Genomic DNA, 16,586 nt, shown 5'->3' with positions numbered 1-16,586 from the left:
TGTTGGGGAGTATTTTTGGAGCAATTTTTGAAGCTCGCGATAATTGCTTTAATTTCCAAAGGCGCTCCGCTGTCCAGGTAACCCAAAGAGCTGTCCACACACATACACACACACACACACACACACACACACACTCCTACACACACACACACATAGGGAGGCAAACAGAGACTAACACGTTGCCCCCAGCTTAAAGCTAATAAACTCTGTTGAGGTACATGAAAGCGAATACCACGCAGCGAACAAGGACTCATCCCAGCTCAGAGCAACTGTAAAGTAAAAAAAAAAACAACAAAATAAATAAAAAATAAAAATAGTACACAACACAGGCTAAGAAAACTGACGAAATAACGAAAAAGAAATGAAAAATGAAAGCCCACTTTTCTTTTCATTAGAAGAGAAAGAAAAAAACAAAAAACGAGCAGCAGCGAGAACACGCATTTTCCTAGCCAGAAAGGACATTCATTGAACAAAAAAATATACAACAAAAAAAACACGAATATCTGGCTAAAACAAGCCGAATTCCTGTCTCGCCCCCCTTCCACCTGACCCCCCCCAATTCAGATGAAAGTTAACAAGGCATCAAATAACAGGCGAGTGCCTTAAAAGCAAAAAGGGTATCCTAGCGACGACCCAAGCATCAGGATATATGAGGCCACTGAATGTCCAACAACGGAGCCAGGAACAAAAAATTCCAAAAAAAAAAAAACAAAAAATGAAAACGTAGCTTAAAATGAAAAACTGAAATGCGGGGGAATCGGGGGCAATCGGGGGAGTGGGACTGTAGGCGTAGCCAGCTTATGCTTGAAATATACCTGAGAGGACACATAGAACACACGTGTGTGTGTGTGTCACATGTGGCATGTACCGCCTACAGCCGCAACAAAAAAAACAAGACTCTCGAATACTTCGTCTCAATCAGAACTCAACAGCACTACAAAAAAAAAGCAAAAAATAAAACAGAAAAAAGAAGCTAAACGACAACTTCAAATTGAATGCTAAGCGACTAAAGAATCACCTGTAAAAGTTTCGATAACACCCTAAAAATGAGAGCAGAATCGTATCGTATTTCAGTTCAGGTTCCGGTACGTAAAGTTAAAAGTTCCTAATATGGAATAAATACAATGGTTACTGGAACTGGCTCTCAAGAAAGTTGAATTTTGGTTCCGGTTATAGATCTGAGCTACGATTCAAGATGCAGTTCAGTTTGACATATATAAACTGCAACATATTGAACAACTTTTTAATATTTGTCTAATAAACATATATAAATTACCATAATAAATGATACGATCTTTAACGCATCATAAAATTCATAATATGTTGTATCCTTTAAAAAAACATAATTCTTCTGTTAAAAATACCCCATTTGTGTTATCATACAAAAGGACATTCACACACACTCATATATGCATCCATAAACAGACACACACACACACACACAGACACACACACACTCCAAACTGTCTAAATGAACGCCATCAAAGACACTTGAAAATCTTGAGCAGCAGTTCTTTTCTCTCTTCCCCCTTTCCCCTCCCCCTTCCCCACAAGAAAATGCAGACAGAGGAGTGCATTACTCGCACATATAGTCCTACTTGGGAGTAGTCTTAGAAATTCATTAAAAAGATGTCATCGGCTATAAAAATAAAACCGTACAAAAAATATGTCGAGTCGAGTCGAGTTAATTTGTCGTTTGACTTCCTGTCAGCTGCCGGCGGCCAAAGCCATTTATCACACATGCAACGCGAGTCCTGCATGCCGATGATCAGCCAGCAAGGAGCACCCCAAAGCCAAGATAGTATTCAAATTTAAACTCTAGTTAGTCCAGCCAAAGACTGTATCGCTATAGTCTCTTGGGATCGACAAGAGTTAGTCCAATGTGACAGTGATTCTCAAACCAACTTATTAGACTATATCTTGTCTATTTCAATGTGTGACCAAGGTCCATAGAATATATAGAGTCCATACCTCAAAATGTGACCAAAGACTATCAAAATATTGTCTATGTAGACTATAGTCCATATACTCATATAGTCTATAATCTTTGGTCATTCATTCAGTTATCGGAAATTTACTCTAATCGGTTGGTTTGAGAGTCACTGCTCTCACTTAAACAATATATATATATATATATATATATATATATATATATCCCTTGTGACATTTGCATATTTCACACGCTACTCAAATTGTTGCAATGCCCGCACTTCATTAATAACCCAAACATATCCTGTGGCACTTGAAGAGCTCTCTCTCCCTCTCTCTCTCTGGGGCAAGGTGTCCAATTGTTTTTGGGCATCCAGCTGCAGCTGATCCTTTGACACATCCTGTTTCCTCTCAGCTCTTCTAATCAGCACTCGTAAATATTTTGAGCAGATCGATTCATTTACAAGTTTTAAATTACCCACAAAGTCATTTATCAAAAGTGCTTGCCCCATTTTCATTGGTTGCACGCTCGTCACACATACAAAAGGGTTAACGCCACAGGACAACCCTCAAACGCAACCCTTAATGAAAGCTTGCCTTGCCAAGCATCTTTTTCAATGGCCGTTGAATTCATTATTTTGTTTACCTTGCACCACAGGCGATTAAAGCATTGTGTGGCAAGCACTGCGGCACTTTCGGCTTTTCCACTTGGCTGCATTGCATTAAGCTCCGGCTGTTTTTTCTTCCTCTTTTTCAACGGTTTTTAATTGCGCCAAATATTTTGGTGTTTTGTGTTTGGTTTTTGTGGGTTGTGATTTGCCAAGTGCTCCCATTTTGTATTCTTGCCGCTGCTTTTGTTTTGTCTCGCTCTGTAAGCCGCTCGCTTAGGCACCTTGCCACAATGTTGCATGCACCCTTTCGTCTCTCATTTCTCATTTCTCAATCCTCAACGCACTTTGTCGGCTTCGGGGATTTGCGTTAAATCGCTTTGTTTTGTAGGTGTTTCGGATTTTGAGGATTTCTCAGCGCTCTTTCACTTTGATGTGTGTCGCATTCCTTGCCTGCAAAGGATAACAGCGGAGCCGGGGGGAAAAGAGCGGAGCACCTGGAACACCCTGTTTGCGTAGAGGTGTGGGTTGACATTTTATTTATATTTATTTAACAGTTTTGGACAACAACTCAACCACATCGAACTACTATATCACATAGCTTTCGTAGTGAAATTTATATGTTCTCGGTTTGACTCTGGGCAGCAAGGGTATGCAATCTTTGGCTTGCCCAAGCTTCATATTTACCTCGTAGATGGCATTGTTCAACACGCTTCGCAAACATCTGTCTTCTTTGGCTAATTACCTAAAATAGAGCTGGTGGCCGGAATGCATTGAAAAATGAGCAAAGCCCAAAGCTGAGAGAAAGAGAAAACTGCACTGATTAGCAAAGTAAACAGTGGGCATTAGGCGGCTAATAGAACACGCCTCACCAAGCAAATCCTACGCTACACATCACAAGGATCTTGCTGGGAGGACTAAGCCGACGAAGCGCTGCGTCGAGTTTGCAAACAGTTTGGCTAATTTGCAGCCCACGTCTACACCTACAGATCAGAGACGGAGAGAGGTAGATAGATATTTGCATATTTGCAAATGTTGCGGCACGTTTTGAAATGATAGACAAGATGTTTCCAGGAACAGGGATTAGATAGGGATAACACTGACAGCGACACCGACACCGACTAAGGGTTAAGCGGCTTGTCTAAGCCAAGTGTCGGAAGTTTTGCTAACAAATGAAATTGGACGGGATTTGTGAGAGGAGCCGAGCCGAGCCGAGCTGAGCTGAGCCTTGTAAACTGAGCCGTCTATCAAGTTGATCCTGGCCAGGACTATATAGTCCTGTGCCCTGTTATTTAGCCATAAAAGTAAATTCACTTAAGTGGCCATTAGCCGGCTTTGCTTTTTGGGGGCTAGCTCAGCTTAAATGAACTCAATGGCGACCCCCACATATAAAAAGTGCTTAATTCGTGTTAAAATCCCGCAACAAGCAAAAATTATTTCGAATCTTCCTTTTTCTATCTTTTTTGCTAAACATATGAAAATTTGTTTTTGGGCTGTAGTTGAACTTAAGCTGGCGCATAAAATGCAACAAATGCCCGACATGGAAACGGAGCTGCTGTCAGGCATATTGGGACACATGTCGATGTCTCTCTCCCTTTAGTCATGTCCCTGCCAAAGTAACTCATAAATTTTTTATCCCAACAGGCAGCTAGTTATTGTTTTTTATGAGCTGCGACAATTGCACGCCCACCAACAGGACGAGAGGACAGCTCGATAGATAGGACAATATGTGACACTATTTTGAGTTAGCATCCTTTGCCGCACAATTCCCAGAATCCCCGCACACACACACACACACACACCAACACACACACATACACCACTGATTTCCTGTGCACAATACGTGCACAGTTTTTCTGCTCTTTTTTAATTACTTTGGAGTAGCTGACATTGTCAAGCGTAAATCTAATTAGATAATGTCTAAAAGCGGTCTTTGGCTTTGGGGTTAGTTCGTCACATTTCAAACCGAGCAGAGAACTAACTGAAAGGCTGCATTCTAAATTTAGAATTAGCAGCTCTGCGAGACCCTCTGTTCTCGAATCAGACAACCAGTTGTTGGAAATATTACATAAGCTGATAGTGTATCTTTAGAAATGGGGCAAGCTTATAAAGTTTTTAAGAGTTCTTTTAGGTGCTAAGGCATGTAAGTTCTTACAATAGAAAAGGAAAAATTGCTGAATTCTAGAAAAACAAGCGAGCACATTTATTTTTCACTTTTATTAAAGCTTCTGCATTTGCTCTAAAACCCAACTCGGCATTTGTGTAAGACTCGACCCCCCATTGTGCAACCATTTGCCGCATTACTTTTAACACCTACGATTTAGACATGTTATCAACAGGAATTTATGTCCCCGAATAACCCCCGATCACTGGTTACCCATTGTCTACCCTTTACTCAGGCGACTTTTATTGCGCACCTATTTGTAACCTTCGGTTTGAAGGAAACCCTTTTGGCTTTGGCCCAAGATCTTTGTGGTGACTTAGGACGGCATTGTTTGGGTTACCCCTGGCTGCATTTTGAACCCTTCCCCTTACCCTTCTCCTTCTCCTGCTCCTGCTCCCCTAGCGGCTACTGCCATTGTGCATTCTTCGCACCTAATGTAACCCTATAAATTTTGAGTTGCGTTTTTTCCTTTTCTTTTCTTTAAACATTTTTTAATGGTGCTTCATGTCCTTTGTGTCTGCAACTGAGTTTGTTTGCCACGATTTATCGTTGTTCGATTTGTTATGCTCAATCTGGAGCTGCTTACCCCTATTTGTGAGGCTGCTTAACCTTTTAACCAATGCCGAGGAATGCCCTTATTCCCTTTTCTTGTAGGTGTTTTGATTTATTGGCATTTTTACTCATTGTTGTTTGCGATTTGATAAGTTGCCAACGCATCAAAAGGATATGGCTCCGACAGGCTCTCTGCCAACTGAAAACTCTCTATTTGTATGCCTTTTATATAATGGGAAGCCATTCAAGATTTTCTTTGCAACCTGCGAGCAACTTTATTCCAGGAATCCTGTTTGCCTTGAACGAAATTCATGGTTTCTGTTAGTTATCCTGTGCTATAAGTTTGCCAAAAGTGAACAGATTTTTAAATGTCTTGACTTAATGGATAAGTTTCGGTCTGAATTTAAAACTGCAATTAAATATGGAAATGCGATTGTGACTCGATTTTCAAGTTAAAATTATATTTTATTTGCCATTCGATTAATATCACATTGAAATAGACCAATTCGCTTCTATAAACTGATCTATATTAACAGCATTATATAAGTTGAGTTAGGAATATATGAGAGAGAGTTGTCTTGAGTTAACACACGAGATAGAGAGAGAGAGAGAGAGAGAGAGAGAGAGAGCGAGTATTTAAGTTCGTATGGCATCACTCTCAATTTCTTTGTTTTTAGCACAAATTCTTCTTCAGACTCTTTTCGTGTATCTCTCTTTTTTGGATTGAGTAACCCCTCGGGGGAGATTCAAGCAATTACTTTCACTGTGCAATGCAAATACACACAAAGAGACAAATAAACACAGCTACTGTTACCTGATATCCTCTCTCTCTCTCCACGACTTTGCTTAGCATCCGTTCTGCATACGCCACACACACACTACACACACACACACACACATTCAGTGAGACTGGCAGCTGTTGTTGTTTTGAAAGAGAACTCGTTTTCACTTCTTGAAAATTCGTTTGCAATTTCGATGCAATCATTGCATTGCTTGGCCAGCCTTGGTTATCCTTGCCATCCTTAGTTATCCTTAATCAAACACGGTCCCTACTCAAAGACAGATTATGCATGTTGGCGCGCGCCCGTGCCTGCTGCCCTCGAGGGTAGCTACTGCATCAGATCTTTAAGATACACACACACACACACACACACCTTCACACACTTACACACAATGATTATGCAAGAATTATGCCCTGCAGTTTGTCCTCGCCATATGTTCAATTGTCTGGTCAAGTGCTGACCACAACAATTGTGGCAAACGGCAAAAAAAAACATTCATCCGATCTCTACACTTGGAAAAAAAATCGAGCTGAATTTTAGAAATTCACCTAATTATTCACATACTCTTGAACTCTGTGGACTTCTAATAAACACCAGGGTTGCAATTCTTAAAAATGTAGAAGAAATAAGTCTCATTTTGACGATGTGGTTTTCTGTGTGATTACATAGAATTCTTGTTGCTTATATTTACTATTAAACATAAGTATATTAAGTTTTCACACATACAAACATTTAACATAGTTTATAAATTCATATGACTTAATTTTTACTTTCTAAAAAGCAGCAATTTTAAGTAAAATGTGTTCTTGTAAACAAGCAAAACTGTCAAACTTTCAGGGTGATTGTCATTTAAAACGATTTTCGAAGTTTCAGGGTTATTTTTTCTGCATGCATATATTGAAATGTGGCAGCCATTTTCTTTTGGGCATATAAAAAAAGAGAGTTTTCTTTACACATATGCTAATCAGTCTGCGTTCTCATTGGAGCAAAAAAACAAAAGGGGTGGCAAAGACGCCATCTTTGACTGCCTGACTTGCGTTCCCCCTTCGCCATTCCCCTTTCAACTCAGCCTCGTTGTGTGTATCTTTTGCTTGTATCTTGTGCGCTCTGCTTTTTTTAACCGAGTGCGGCAGTTTTTTTGTTTCTGCTTCTTGACATTTTCATTTTTTATGCGACTGGCGGAGTGGATATGGTTTTGTCGGGGCGGGCACGTATGTGAAAAGCTGTCGTTTTTTTTTTTTGCCCTGGGGGACACCCACTCCCCCCTCGCCTACCTCCTCCCGCATACTCCCCTTCAGTTTTTGGGGTTGCATGCTGTGTTGTTCTGTGCCTGTCTGCTTTTTTATGTTTTTTTTTCTGTCTTTTTGGTTGCTGTGTGTTGTTTTTTAATATCGAGATGACTTGACTGAGTTATTTTTGGGTTACAAGCAGACAGAATAGGATGTCTTACTCCTACTCCCACTTGAGGCTGGCTACACATGAAGCGAAATTTCCTAGATCTTGTTGTAGTCTTGACATTGAGATTCTAGGAAAGTGTCTAAGATTTATAAAATAAAATGTACCTATAAAGTATATATACAAATGATTATAAAGTTGCAGACAATACAAATTAATCGAGCATTCTTAATAGCAATAGTTTGTATATAATTTAATGCTTATACAAAAATGAGTGGAGTTTCACCAGAGCTAATTAATTTAGTTCGTAAATATTAAGCAACTCTAGTTAAATACTTCAATTAATTTATTTTTATATAAATATTATTCTAGTGAAGTTTCACTAAAGCTACTTTAATCAATTACTTTATAATTATTTCCTTGGCATATATGTTGTGTTGCTGATAACCTCAAAGTAAAAAACGTTTACTTTTATTAAGCTTCTTCGTTTTTTGTGTTTTATTTTATGTATCTACAACTTTTCTTGCAGTGTAGCACATCACGAATCACTTTCCAAGCACCCAAATTATGACAGCCATTTTCAATGCACACACACACATATATAAGTATATATATATATATAAATATATATATACACAGTTGCCTAATACTTTTTATAGGCCATATATTACGATAAGAAACTCTTTCTTTCGTTCCCGATGGCATAATATTAAAATGGGGTAAGGCAGCTCAGCTTGAGCGCCAATGGGCCGAAGGCAGACAACAGCAGCGGAAGTTTTGAAGGGGGAGGGAGGTGGCCGGTGGGAAGTTGGTGGGCGGAGACAGCTGTCGGGCGTATTTTTGGGTTAAAATTTATGCGCTACGCATGCAGATGAGGGTCGTCTATATATGTATATATATATAGTTATGTGTTGTTGGGGATTTATGCGGCATACTCGCTGAACTGGTACGTGTGTATATTGTTGTTGGGAGTCTGTGTGACAAGCTAAGTTTCAGCTTGAACTTAAAGTTTTCGAATTGTTTCGGATTAACAGGATATGGATTTAGGGGTAAGTAAATATATAAATGATTATAGAAGAAACTGTCTTCTAATCTCATGAACAGCTGTTGCAGCTAAAACCCTTCACTTAAATTACAACGCGTCAACAGAACCCTTAAAGAAACAGCTAACCCTTAACCCACTCCATCAACACCCCCTCAACCCTGCAGCACCCGCACGCGATTAGACAAATTTCTACACCTTAATTGCTTTGAAAACAATCAAAAATATGGCACACAAAACCAATAAAAAACATATACACATAAATATATCGTCATGTGTGCGGGTCTCTCACGGGTTAGGAGTTCAAGTGGACAGGGGTCAGTTTAACCCTTGAGTAGGGCAGGGTAGGGTAGGGTAGGATATTGTATCTGGGTGTGTGGGAGGCGCCAACTGTTCGTGCCTGTAATTTGAATTTAATAGGAATATTATTTGTTTGTTTGTTGTTTTGCTTGCTTATTTGTAGTGGCCAACGGAAATGCACAATTTGACCGTTGCTCAGGGGTTAAAATGAACAGCGAACTGAGTAAGCTGGGTATATCTTAACCCATTATTTCTCATATCATGTGATCTGTTGTCAGTCTATTGTCTGTGTGTGTATTTGTGTGTACATATGAATATGAGTAGGGTTTGATGGCTATTTTCCACAGGGTTTCACATTTCCTCAGCCATGGCAATTAAAGGGTTAAGTGCGGGTGTATTTAATGACCTTAGCGATGAGTGATGAGATCAAACTACAGCTAAGGGTTAACTCAATGTTCACCGGGCAGTAATTGAAAACGATGTCCCTTGGAGTTAATTCTAGCAGACAGAACGTTATGGCATCCAGTAATTCTATACCCAAAATTTAATGGTAGTTTCTGTAAACTTGATAAAAAAAATTGTCTGTTGCTTGACTAAATTTATAGCAAGAAATTGAAGCTAGAAATTATATTATTTATAATCAGAATAATGATATATATTATTTACTAAAGTGTGTAACAGGCAAAAGGCGAAGTATCGATACAAATCGATTTGCGATAGCTCTCTTGATTTTTAATATACAGATATTGATCAACTGAACAAATTTAATTAAGATCGTTAATCAAATCCTATTTTCATATTGAAGAAACTATAGGTGGGTTCTGGTTATATTCCACTCAAACTCCCTCGACTAGAGCATTATTTATTTTTTCTTTTATTTAGAAAATATTTCATAATTTCGTTTATATTTTTACCTCACCTTCTTCTGGACAAGTTGCAATGCCTGTAAATAGAAACCGTGCTTTTTCCTCTCTCTCTTAACAAGTTTTCTAAAATCGTCTAAATGTTTTACCCAGCAATTTCCATGCCTACTCAAACACCTTGAAAACTTTAGCCATTTGCATGTCGTGCCACAATTTTGGGGGGGGGTGGTGGGTGTTCTGCCTTTGCTGGTTTTGTATGCCCATTAAGGTTGCACAAATCGAAGAGTCATAAGTCAATAGCGAACCCTTTCCGCTTGTCAAATGGCTGCCAAGTCGTAAAACAGACAGAGGGACAGCCAGACGAATAGATGGACGGACAGACAGCTCGTGTGGCAATCAAAGAACATGGCGTTTGTAAGCAATTTAAATAAAATGCCGCTACAAACACGCCACCTGGCGACAGGCAAAATGGTGAAATTTTGATTAATAAAACGACACCGACTACAAAAACTGAAAGACTGAGACGATGACTGCAAAAGACCCGTTAAATGCCGTCGCGTGACAAACGCAAACTGTGTATGTTAAACCCTCCCCCCTCTCCACCCACTCCCCCTACCCACTCTCCAGTACGCCCCTGTATGTGAACGGAACCAATACATTTGTGAGCGTAACATGCCATAAATCAAGCGTTAACGTTAACTTGATGATTTCGCGTTATAAACAGTCAACTTTTTTTATGCCCACAAAAAAAATCTAAAAAATAACTAGTGGTAGAAGAAGAAGAAGTAGAAAGAAGGGCTTTCTTGGGAAGAAGACGAAGCTTAGATACCCTTACCCTCATCCCAATTGTAGAATGCATAATTGTACGCATATATAAGTTTCGTTCACATATTTTGATAAGCCAATAAGTTGTTTCTACTACAACCCATCTTTCCTATGATAGCATGGCTCTTTCGACTCTGCTAGTGAAGCTGATCAACAATATATATACTTAGGGGAAAGAAGATATCTTCTTCAACTATAAATAGTTACAAACTGCACGATAAAATCATAACACCCTCCGCAAGGGTCTCTAAACACTAGGCCAACGTTTTTTGTGAATACTATTTGGGAATGGGGGGTGTGTGCGCCTAATAGTGTCCACAAGTAAAACACACTCAAAGACCAAAAAAAAAAAAAAGCAGGAAAAAAGGAAAACAGATCGAGTCACATGTGTATTAACGCTTTTTTGTAACTGTTCGCATTAGAAAATGCCCAAATACCAAATACCCAAATAGCAAACAGAGAAAACGGAAAATGTTTGGGCACTTTTTGGCCATTAATCAAACTATCTCACGGGAGCATCATCGGCATCATCAACGAGTGTGTGTGTGTGCGAGTGTGTGTCTGTTTGGGGCCAATCTGTATCTGTATCTCTTAGCTGCAGATATTTACTTGACTTTTGATAAGCGCAAAAAAGCAGCAGCACAAAAACAGAAACTGGAGTCATGGCCATTCGGTTTTTTAGCATATGCTCCCAGTAGTAAATTAAGTTGCCACCAAAAAAAAAGAAAAAAAATAAATAAAGAGCAACCGAAAGAAAAAGCATCAAATTGAGATACTTGCCACACTCACATGTTTCGGTTTTTTTTTCTTTGCTTTGACTAACGAGAGGCGGGGCCTTTGGGTTAGGACTTTTGGCTGCCAGTTGACAGTTTGATTAGAATTCGACTTGAGTGGGTGTGGAGACGGAGGGGGAATGGGGGGGGGGGGTCTGCAATCGTACAGTTGTGTTTGTGGCAACTAAAACCAAAGTTATTGGAGGCAGTGGCAGCAGGCTCGGGGGAAAACTGATTAGAAAAATGGCTGAGAAATGATAACGAGAAATAGCTGGAAGATATTCAAATTTTAAAAGTTCAGGTTCAGTTGAGTGTATAAATATTTGTGGGAGGTAGATCTGGGATTTGGAAAGCTCTATTTGAGAGAGCTTGACTAACAGATACCCAAATGAAACATAAACAGCAATCTTGATATTAGTTTGTTTAATTTGAAATTGTGTTTTGGTTAACAATGTTAGTGTTTCTTATCAGATGTTAAAGAAATTTTTACAGTGTACATATAATATGTCAATCGGTAGGTTATATCTTTACAATTGTGTTTTAATGCCATGGGAAATCGGAAACGATTGCTGTTATCTATAAAATTAAATAAACTTGATCAGCTTTTAATATATTATATTCCAAGGATATCAAAATTTCAAATTTGAAGTTGAGTTGAGTAAAATAATATTTAATAATAGCATTAAACAATATAATATTCAATAATTAAATATTTTATGTCGTTTTACAAGTTATTCTTAAACCTTTTCTTAATATTTACTTAACTTAAATCAGTTATAGTCTTCCATGAGCTTAAGATTTATAAAGATACTTTTCGTTCAGTTCTCCTAAGTTTAAATTTTATGAAAATGTGTTTAAATTAGGCTTAAGCTTAGATCTTATGTTACAAAATAAAGATTTTAAAGAATACAACATTTTTCAAAATTTGTTTTACATTTTTAGTTAACTTTTTTCTTTTTAATTCTTAGAATGTAAAATTAAAGTAATTTTTTTTTACCTCACAAATCCAACCTAAGAAAAACCCCCCTCAACTCTACTATTTTCTTAAGGGTTGCTTTTTAAGCTAAACTTTGGGCTCTGCTCCCTTCGCATATCTCTAAATCGTTGCGGACAACAAACTTTTGCTTCAGCTGCACATCCTGCAGGACATGGACTTGAGGACCAAGTGCCTTGGAAAATTGAGCAATCGTTGGCACAGTGGGCCAACACCAGATAAAACTGTTGCGATAAGAGAGCGCTAAAAAATAGCGGGGGAGTCAAAAAAGAAAGAAAAAAACCGAAGACATTACGGGATGCGTGTGGCCAAATAAAAAATCACATTAGAAACACACGTTGCGTTGTCAACAGCCGAGAAGAGTCCTTCGTCCTGCTGCTGGTCGTGTAATAAATGATCTATGTAATAGACTTATATATATATATGTATGTATGCATGTGTGTGCGTGTATGTTTCTGTTTCTGTGGAAAGTTAGGTCCATAATGCTTTTATCTGCGACACGCTGACCAAAGAATTTGCCACCCCCTCCCAACATCTCCTCCTCCTCCTTCGCCTCCCACCCACTGCTGTCGAGGTGTGGCCAGTTTTTTTAGGCAAATTTCGATTGTGTGCATTAGATTAGCAGGCCAACACACACACACACATTTTAAGGGTGTAAATAAAAATATTAGCACAAACACATATGCACACACCCGCCGCCTTCCAATCCAAACCAACCCACATGTGGAAGAGCAGGAGGAAGAGGAAGACACTCGACCGCAGCCATTTGGGAGCACAATTTGGATTTGGATGCATTAGCATCCAGCTTATTGCTCTGAATTCGATTTGTGTTCGGGGTTTTTTTTTGTTTTAGCATATAGTCTGCGTTGGGGAGGAAGAGCTGTTTGCCATTTAAATTGAGTAATCACTTGGGGCCAAAACTTTTTGTCGACTTTCCTTGCCTCCTCCCTCCCCCTCTCGCTATCCTTCTGCCTCACTCTGATGCAAATGAATGATTGGGTTTTGGATTGGGAATTTGTTCTCTTTAATCAACTGTGCTTAAGATTAGAAGGCCAAAGTGAGCAAAGTATTTGCCGGAAATAGATGGATATCAACATATCTGCTCTCTCTTTCAATTTCTCTCTCGCACTCCTTCGAAACGTAGCGCAAGCTTTGCTTGTGTGGGTGTAAATTCCCTTTTGGCTGATCATTTAGCTGGGAAATTTGGCGGCGCAGTGAGCGAAATTAAGGGAATTTTAGTTTTGCAAGAAACTAAAATGCAAAAAATATCAAAATATCAAAACTGCTATTGAAGCGAATTAAATATTGATTTATGAATACTTAATAGTAAAAGAACTGCCTGTCTCATATAAACTGTAGCATCTGTGCATAAGCATAAATCATAACAAAGTTCGATTAAGACATCTTACAAAGTGAGAGCAGAATTTGCTTGGAAATATACATAAATTAAAATATCGACTCTCTCACGCACTCTTCCGCTACGCAGAGCTGCCTGCTCATATGATCTCTAGCAGCTGAAAGCAAAATAAAAAACATCGATTAAAAAGATTGATAAATAATCGATAAGTGAGCCCACACATACGCATACAAAAATATTTAACTGGGAAGCCGTTAGAGTAGTCCATGCAGCTTGCAGATGAATGCCATCAGAGCCATATCTCTCACTTCCAATGTGACCCGATTGCGATGCAACGTCATCAGATAGGAATCCTCGAAGCGCTGCGTCATATATAACTCTGACGCCGTCTGCAGCGCTAGCAGTGCCGACATCGTGATGCGAAATGAATTCTGATACCGCGTGTGCTTTTGCAGAATTTCACGCACGACACGACCGAATGCCGTGCGTGGTATCATAAACTGTGAAGTGGCCTGCAGTCGACGGATCTCCCCCTGTAATCTTTCAGCCCGAATTAAAGGCATTGCCTGCTTGCGACGCACCCGGGAAGCTGGCGCGGGCGCTGTCAAAGTTTCTTCCCCACTTCCAGCTGATTCCACATTTCCATCTGGTTGCTCAACTGCATGCTGCGATGCTGTCGTTGAGGAACGCACATTTAAGTTGACTGCGCTAAAAGCCAAACTCAAATCCGATTCCTGCGAACTCATTTGCAATCACTTTTAATTTGCTTATAAATCAACTAAATAATAACACACGCAATAAGCATTAAAGTAGACAACGCGTTTTTTCTCCACACTTTTTGAGCTGGCAATGATGGCGATGAACGCGTAGTTCATTTTCAGTGCAGCGACCTCTTTTTTTCAGCAAGCATCACACATATGCAATTAGTTTGTCTGTGTGTGTGTGTTCTGGGAATTTTGCATATGCAGATGAGTGTGTGTGTGCGCAGCGACTTAAAAAACGCAAACAGCGACGCTAAGAGGAGTGCGCGCAAATAATTTTCTGTATGGCTATCTCTCTTTTTCGCGTGCGAAACGTGCGAACAGCAAGAGTTTTGTAAACATAAATTTCCTTAGTCGATCAATTTGCTGGGCATTTTTCGTCGCACTTTTCAAGTGGGCAAGAAGGTAATTTTCAATTGGCAGGAAATTTCAATATTATAATATTATATTATTGGACCAAAAGATCATTTTCAATTGGCAAGCAATTAGAAAATTATATTATTATGTTAATGTTTATTTTATTTTATCATAACATAAACATTTAATAATTACATATTTGTTTTGTTTATTTTTATTCAGTGTTGAAAATTAGGGAAGACTGGAATGCAGAACAAATATGATTTCCAAACGTAGGTAATTTTTAGAGTAGGGTATTTTCCAGTAAACCTTAAGGAGGAGAAAGGTGTGTCTGTTGGAATTAATGGAGGAGCTTATGTTAAGTAAACTTATGGTGATTTTAGATTGGCAAGATATTACACTTTTTATTTAGAAGAAAACATTAAGATTTTCGAATATTTCTATTATTTAATTGATTTCATAAGATAATCCTTGTTGTATATAACTACCCTAGAGCGATAACTCACTTGAGCATTTAGAATTAGTGCCTAATCCTCAAGCGAAGATCACCTAGGTGGAAATCAAGTGCATTACTTGTCGAAATTGAATCCTTAAGTCGAACCCATTTTTATTTTAAAACCAGTCGCACAATTACGAACCATGAGCTGGTCGTTTTTTTTTGGGAACGCACGAATGACTTTACCCAAAAAAGGATTAAAGCCAGACAAATTAACGGTCAATAATTACAGCTCGATGCGCTGAGTGTTTTTTTAAGCCACCCACACAGATGGACAGGAGGGACAGAGGCATTCCCTCTGGGCTTAAGTAAACAGGACCTTCAGCAGCGAGGTTACTTGCAAAAAAAAAAATTGAAACAGAAATAAAAATAATGGAAGGGATGGGAAAAAGACCATCTTTCAGAGTGCGTCTTGGGACTGGTTTTGTTTGTTCTAATTAAACGGAGCAGGCGTGCAAAATGCAACGTCATGAGTGATCGAGAGCGGGAGCGACACAGAGAAAGAGTGTGTGTGTGTGTGAGAGAGAGAGAGAGAGATCTATTTCTCCTAGGTAGCAGTGATAATTTCTAGAGACTGCTGCTGTTTTTTCTTTTTTTGCATAATATAAAAGCGGCGGCTTTATGCAAAAATATATATATTTTTTTGGCTCATTGTTCGCTTGTCAGCAAGGCTGAGAGGCAACAGCCAAGAGCTGTTGCAACGGCGACAATGCAACAAGGCTTGCCTCATTGCTTTGTATATATGCGATTTACAGTTCGAAGTCCTGCGGCGTGTGAATGTCCCTTCTTACCATCTCCCTCTGTCGCTCCCCGGGCATCACCTAGTTTTTTCCGCACCACTTTAAATGAGACTTTTTTTGATGGCTAAGCAAATGGTTTTTTAAATGTCTCCTGGGTCGATCTCAAGGTCAAGTTTTTTTGTGTTCTTTTCTTTTCTTTTTTTGCATAATATTTTGATGTTGCTGCGATCATTTTTGCATATGTTGTCCAGGTCCAGGTCCTTGGGGTCAAGTTTTTAAGTGGCGCAGAATTGTGAGAAATGCAATTTAGTTTTCTTGGAACTAAAATCTTATCTGGCTTTTGATCTTTTTTATAATCTGAAAAAATCGTTGAAGATGTTTTTCATTTATTGGATTTGCGAAATGTGTTCATCTAAAAGATTTCTTTTAAATTAAATTTGACTTGGATTTTTCTTCAGTTTCCAAGAAATGGCAGCGTCACTTAAATTGTGTGGGAATATTTTGTTAAGTTAAATCAATAATAAACTTTAAAATCATATTAAAAATCAGAGTAAATTTAGCTTTTGATTCATATTTTATAACTGAAATTTTGCTGTATTCAATAATAATAATAATAATAATACTAATAGTTATAATAGTAATACTAAT

General features: G+C 38.7%; 1 protein-coding gene across 1 annotated transcript; it reads right to left on the bottom strand.

The window, feature by feature from the left end:
- Positions 1 to 13,815: 13,815 nt before the first annotated feature.
- LOC6568826 (histone H3-like centromeric protein cid) lies at positions 13,816 to 14,330 on the bottom strand. Its single transcript, XM_001995345.2, has one exon. The coding sequence runs from the start codon at positions 14,328 to 14,330 to the stop codon at positions 13,839 to 13,841; it is 492 nt and encodes a 163-aa protein (XP_001995381.1). The 3' UTR covers positions 13,816 to 13,838.
- Positions 14,331 to 16,586: the final 2,256 nt, after the last annotated feature.

The sequence above is a fragment of the Drosophila grimshawi genome, unplaced genomic scaffold (assembly GCF_018153295.1).
Source record: "Drosophila grimshawi isolate 15287-2541.00 unplaced genomic scaffold, ASM1815329v1 contig_131, whole genome shotgun sequence".
In the NCBI taxonomy this organism is placed as follows: domain Eukaryota; kingdom Metazoa; phylum Arthropoda; class Insecta; order Diptera; family Drosophilidae; genus Drosophila; species Drosophila grimshawi.
This window is presented reverse-complemented; position numbering and strand designations above follow the sequence as displayed.

Excerpts from the sequence above, each read along its gene's own strand:
- LOC6568826 (XM_001995345.2), bottom strand. The coding sequence starts at position 14,330 with ATGAGTTCGCAGGAATCGGATTTGAGTTTGGCTTTTAGCGCAGTCAAC.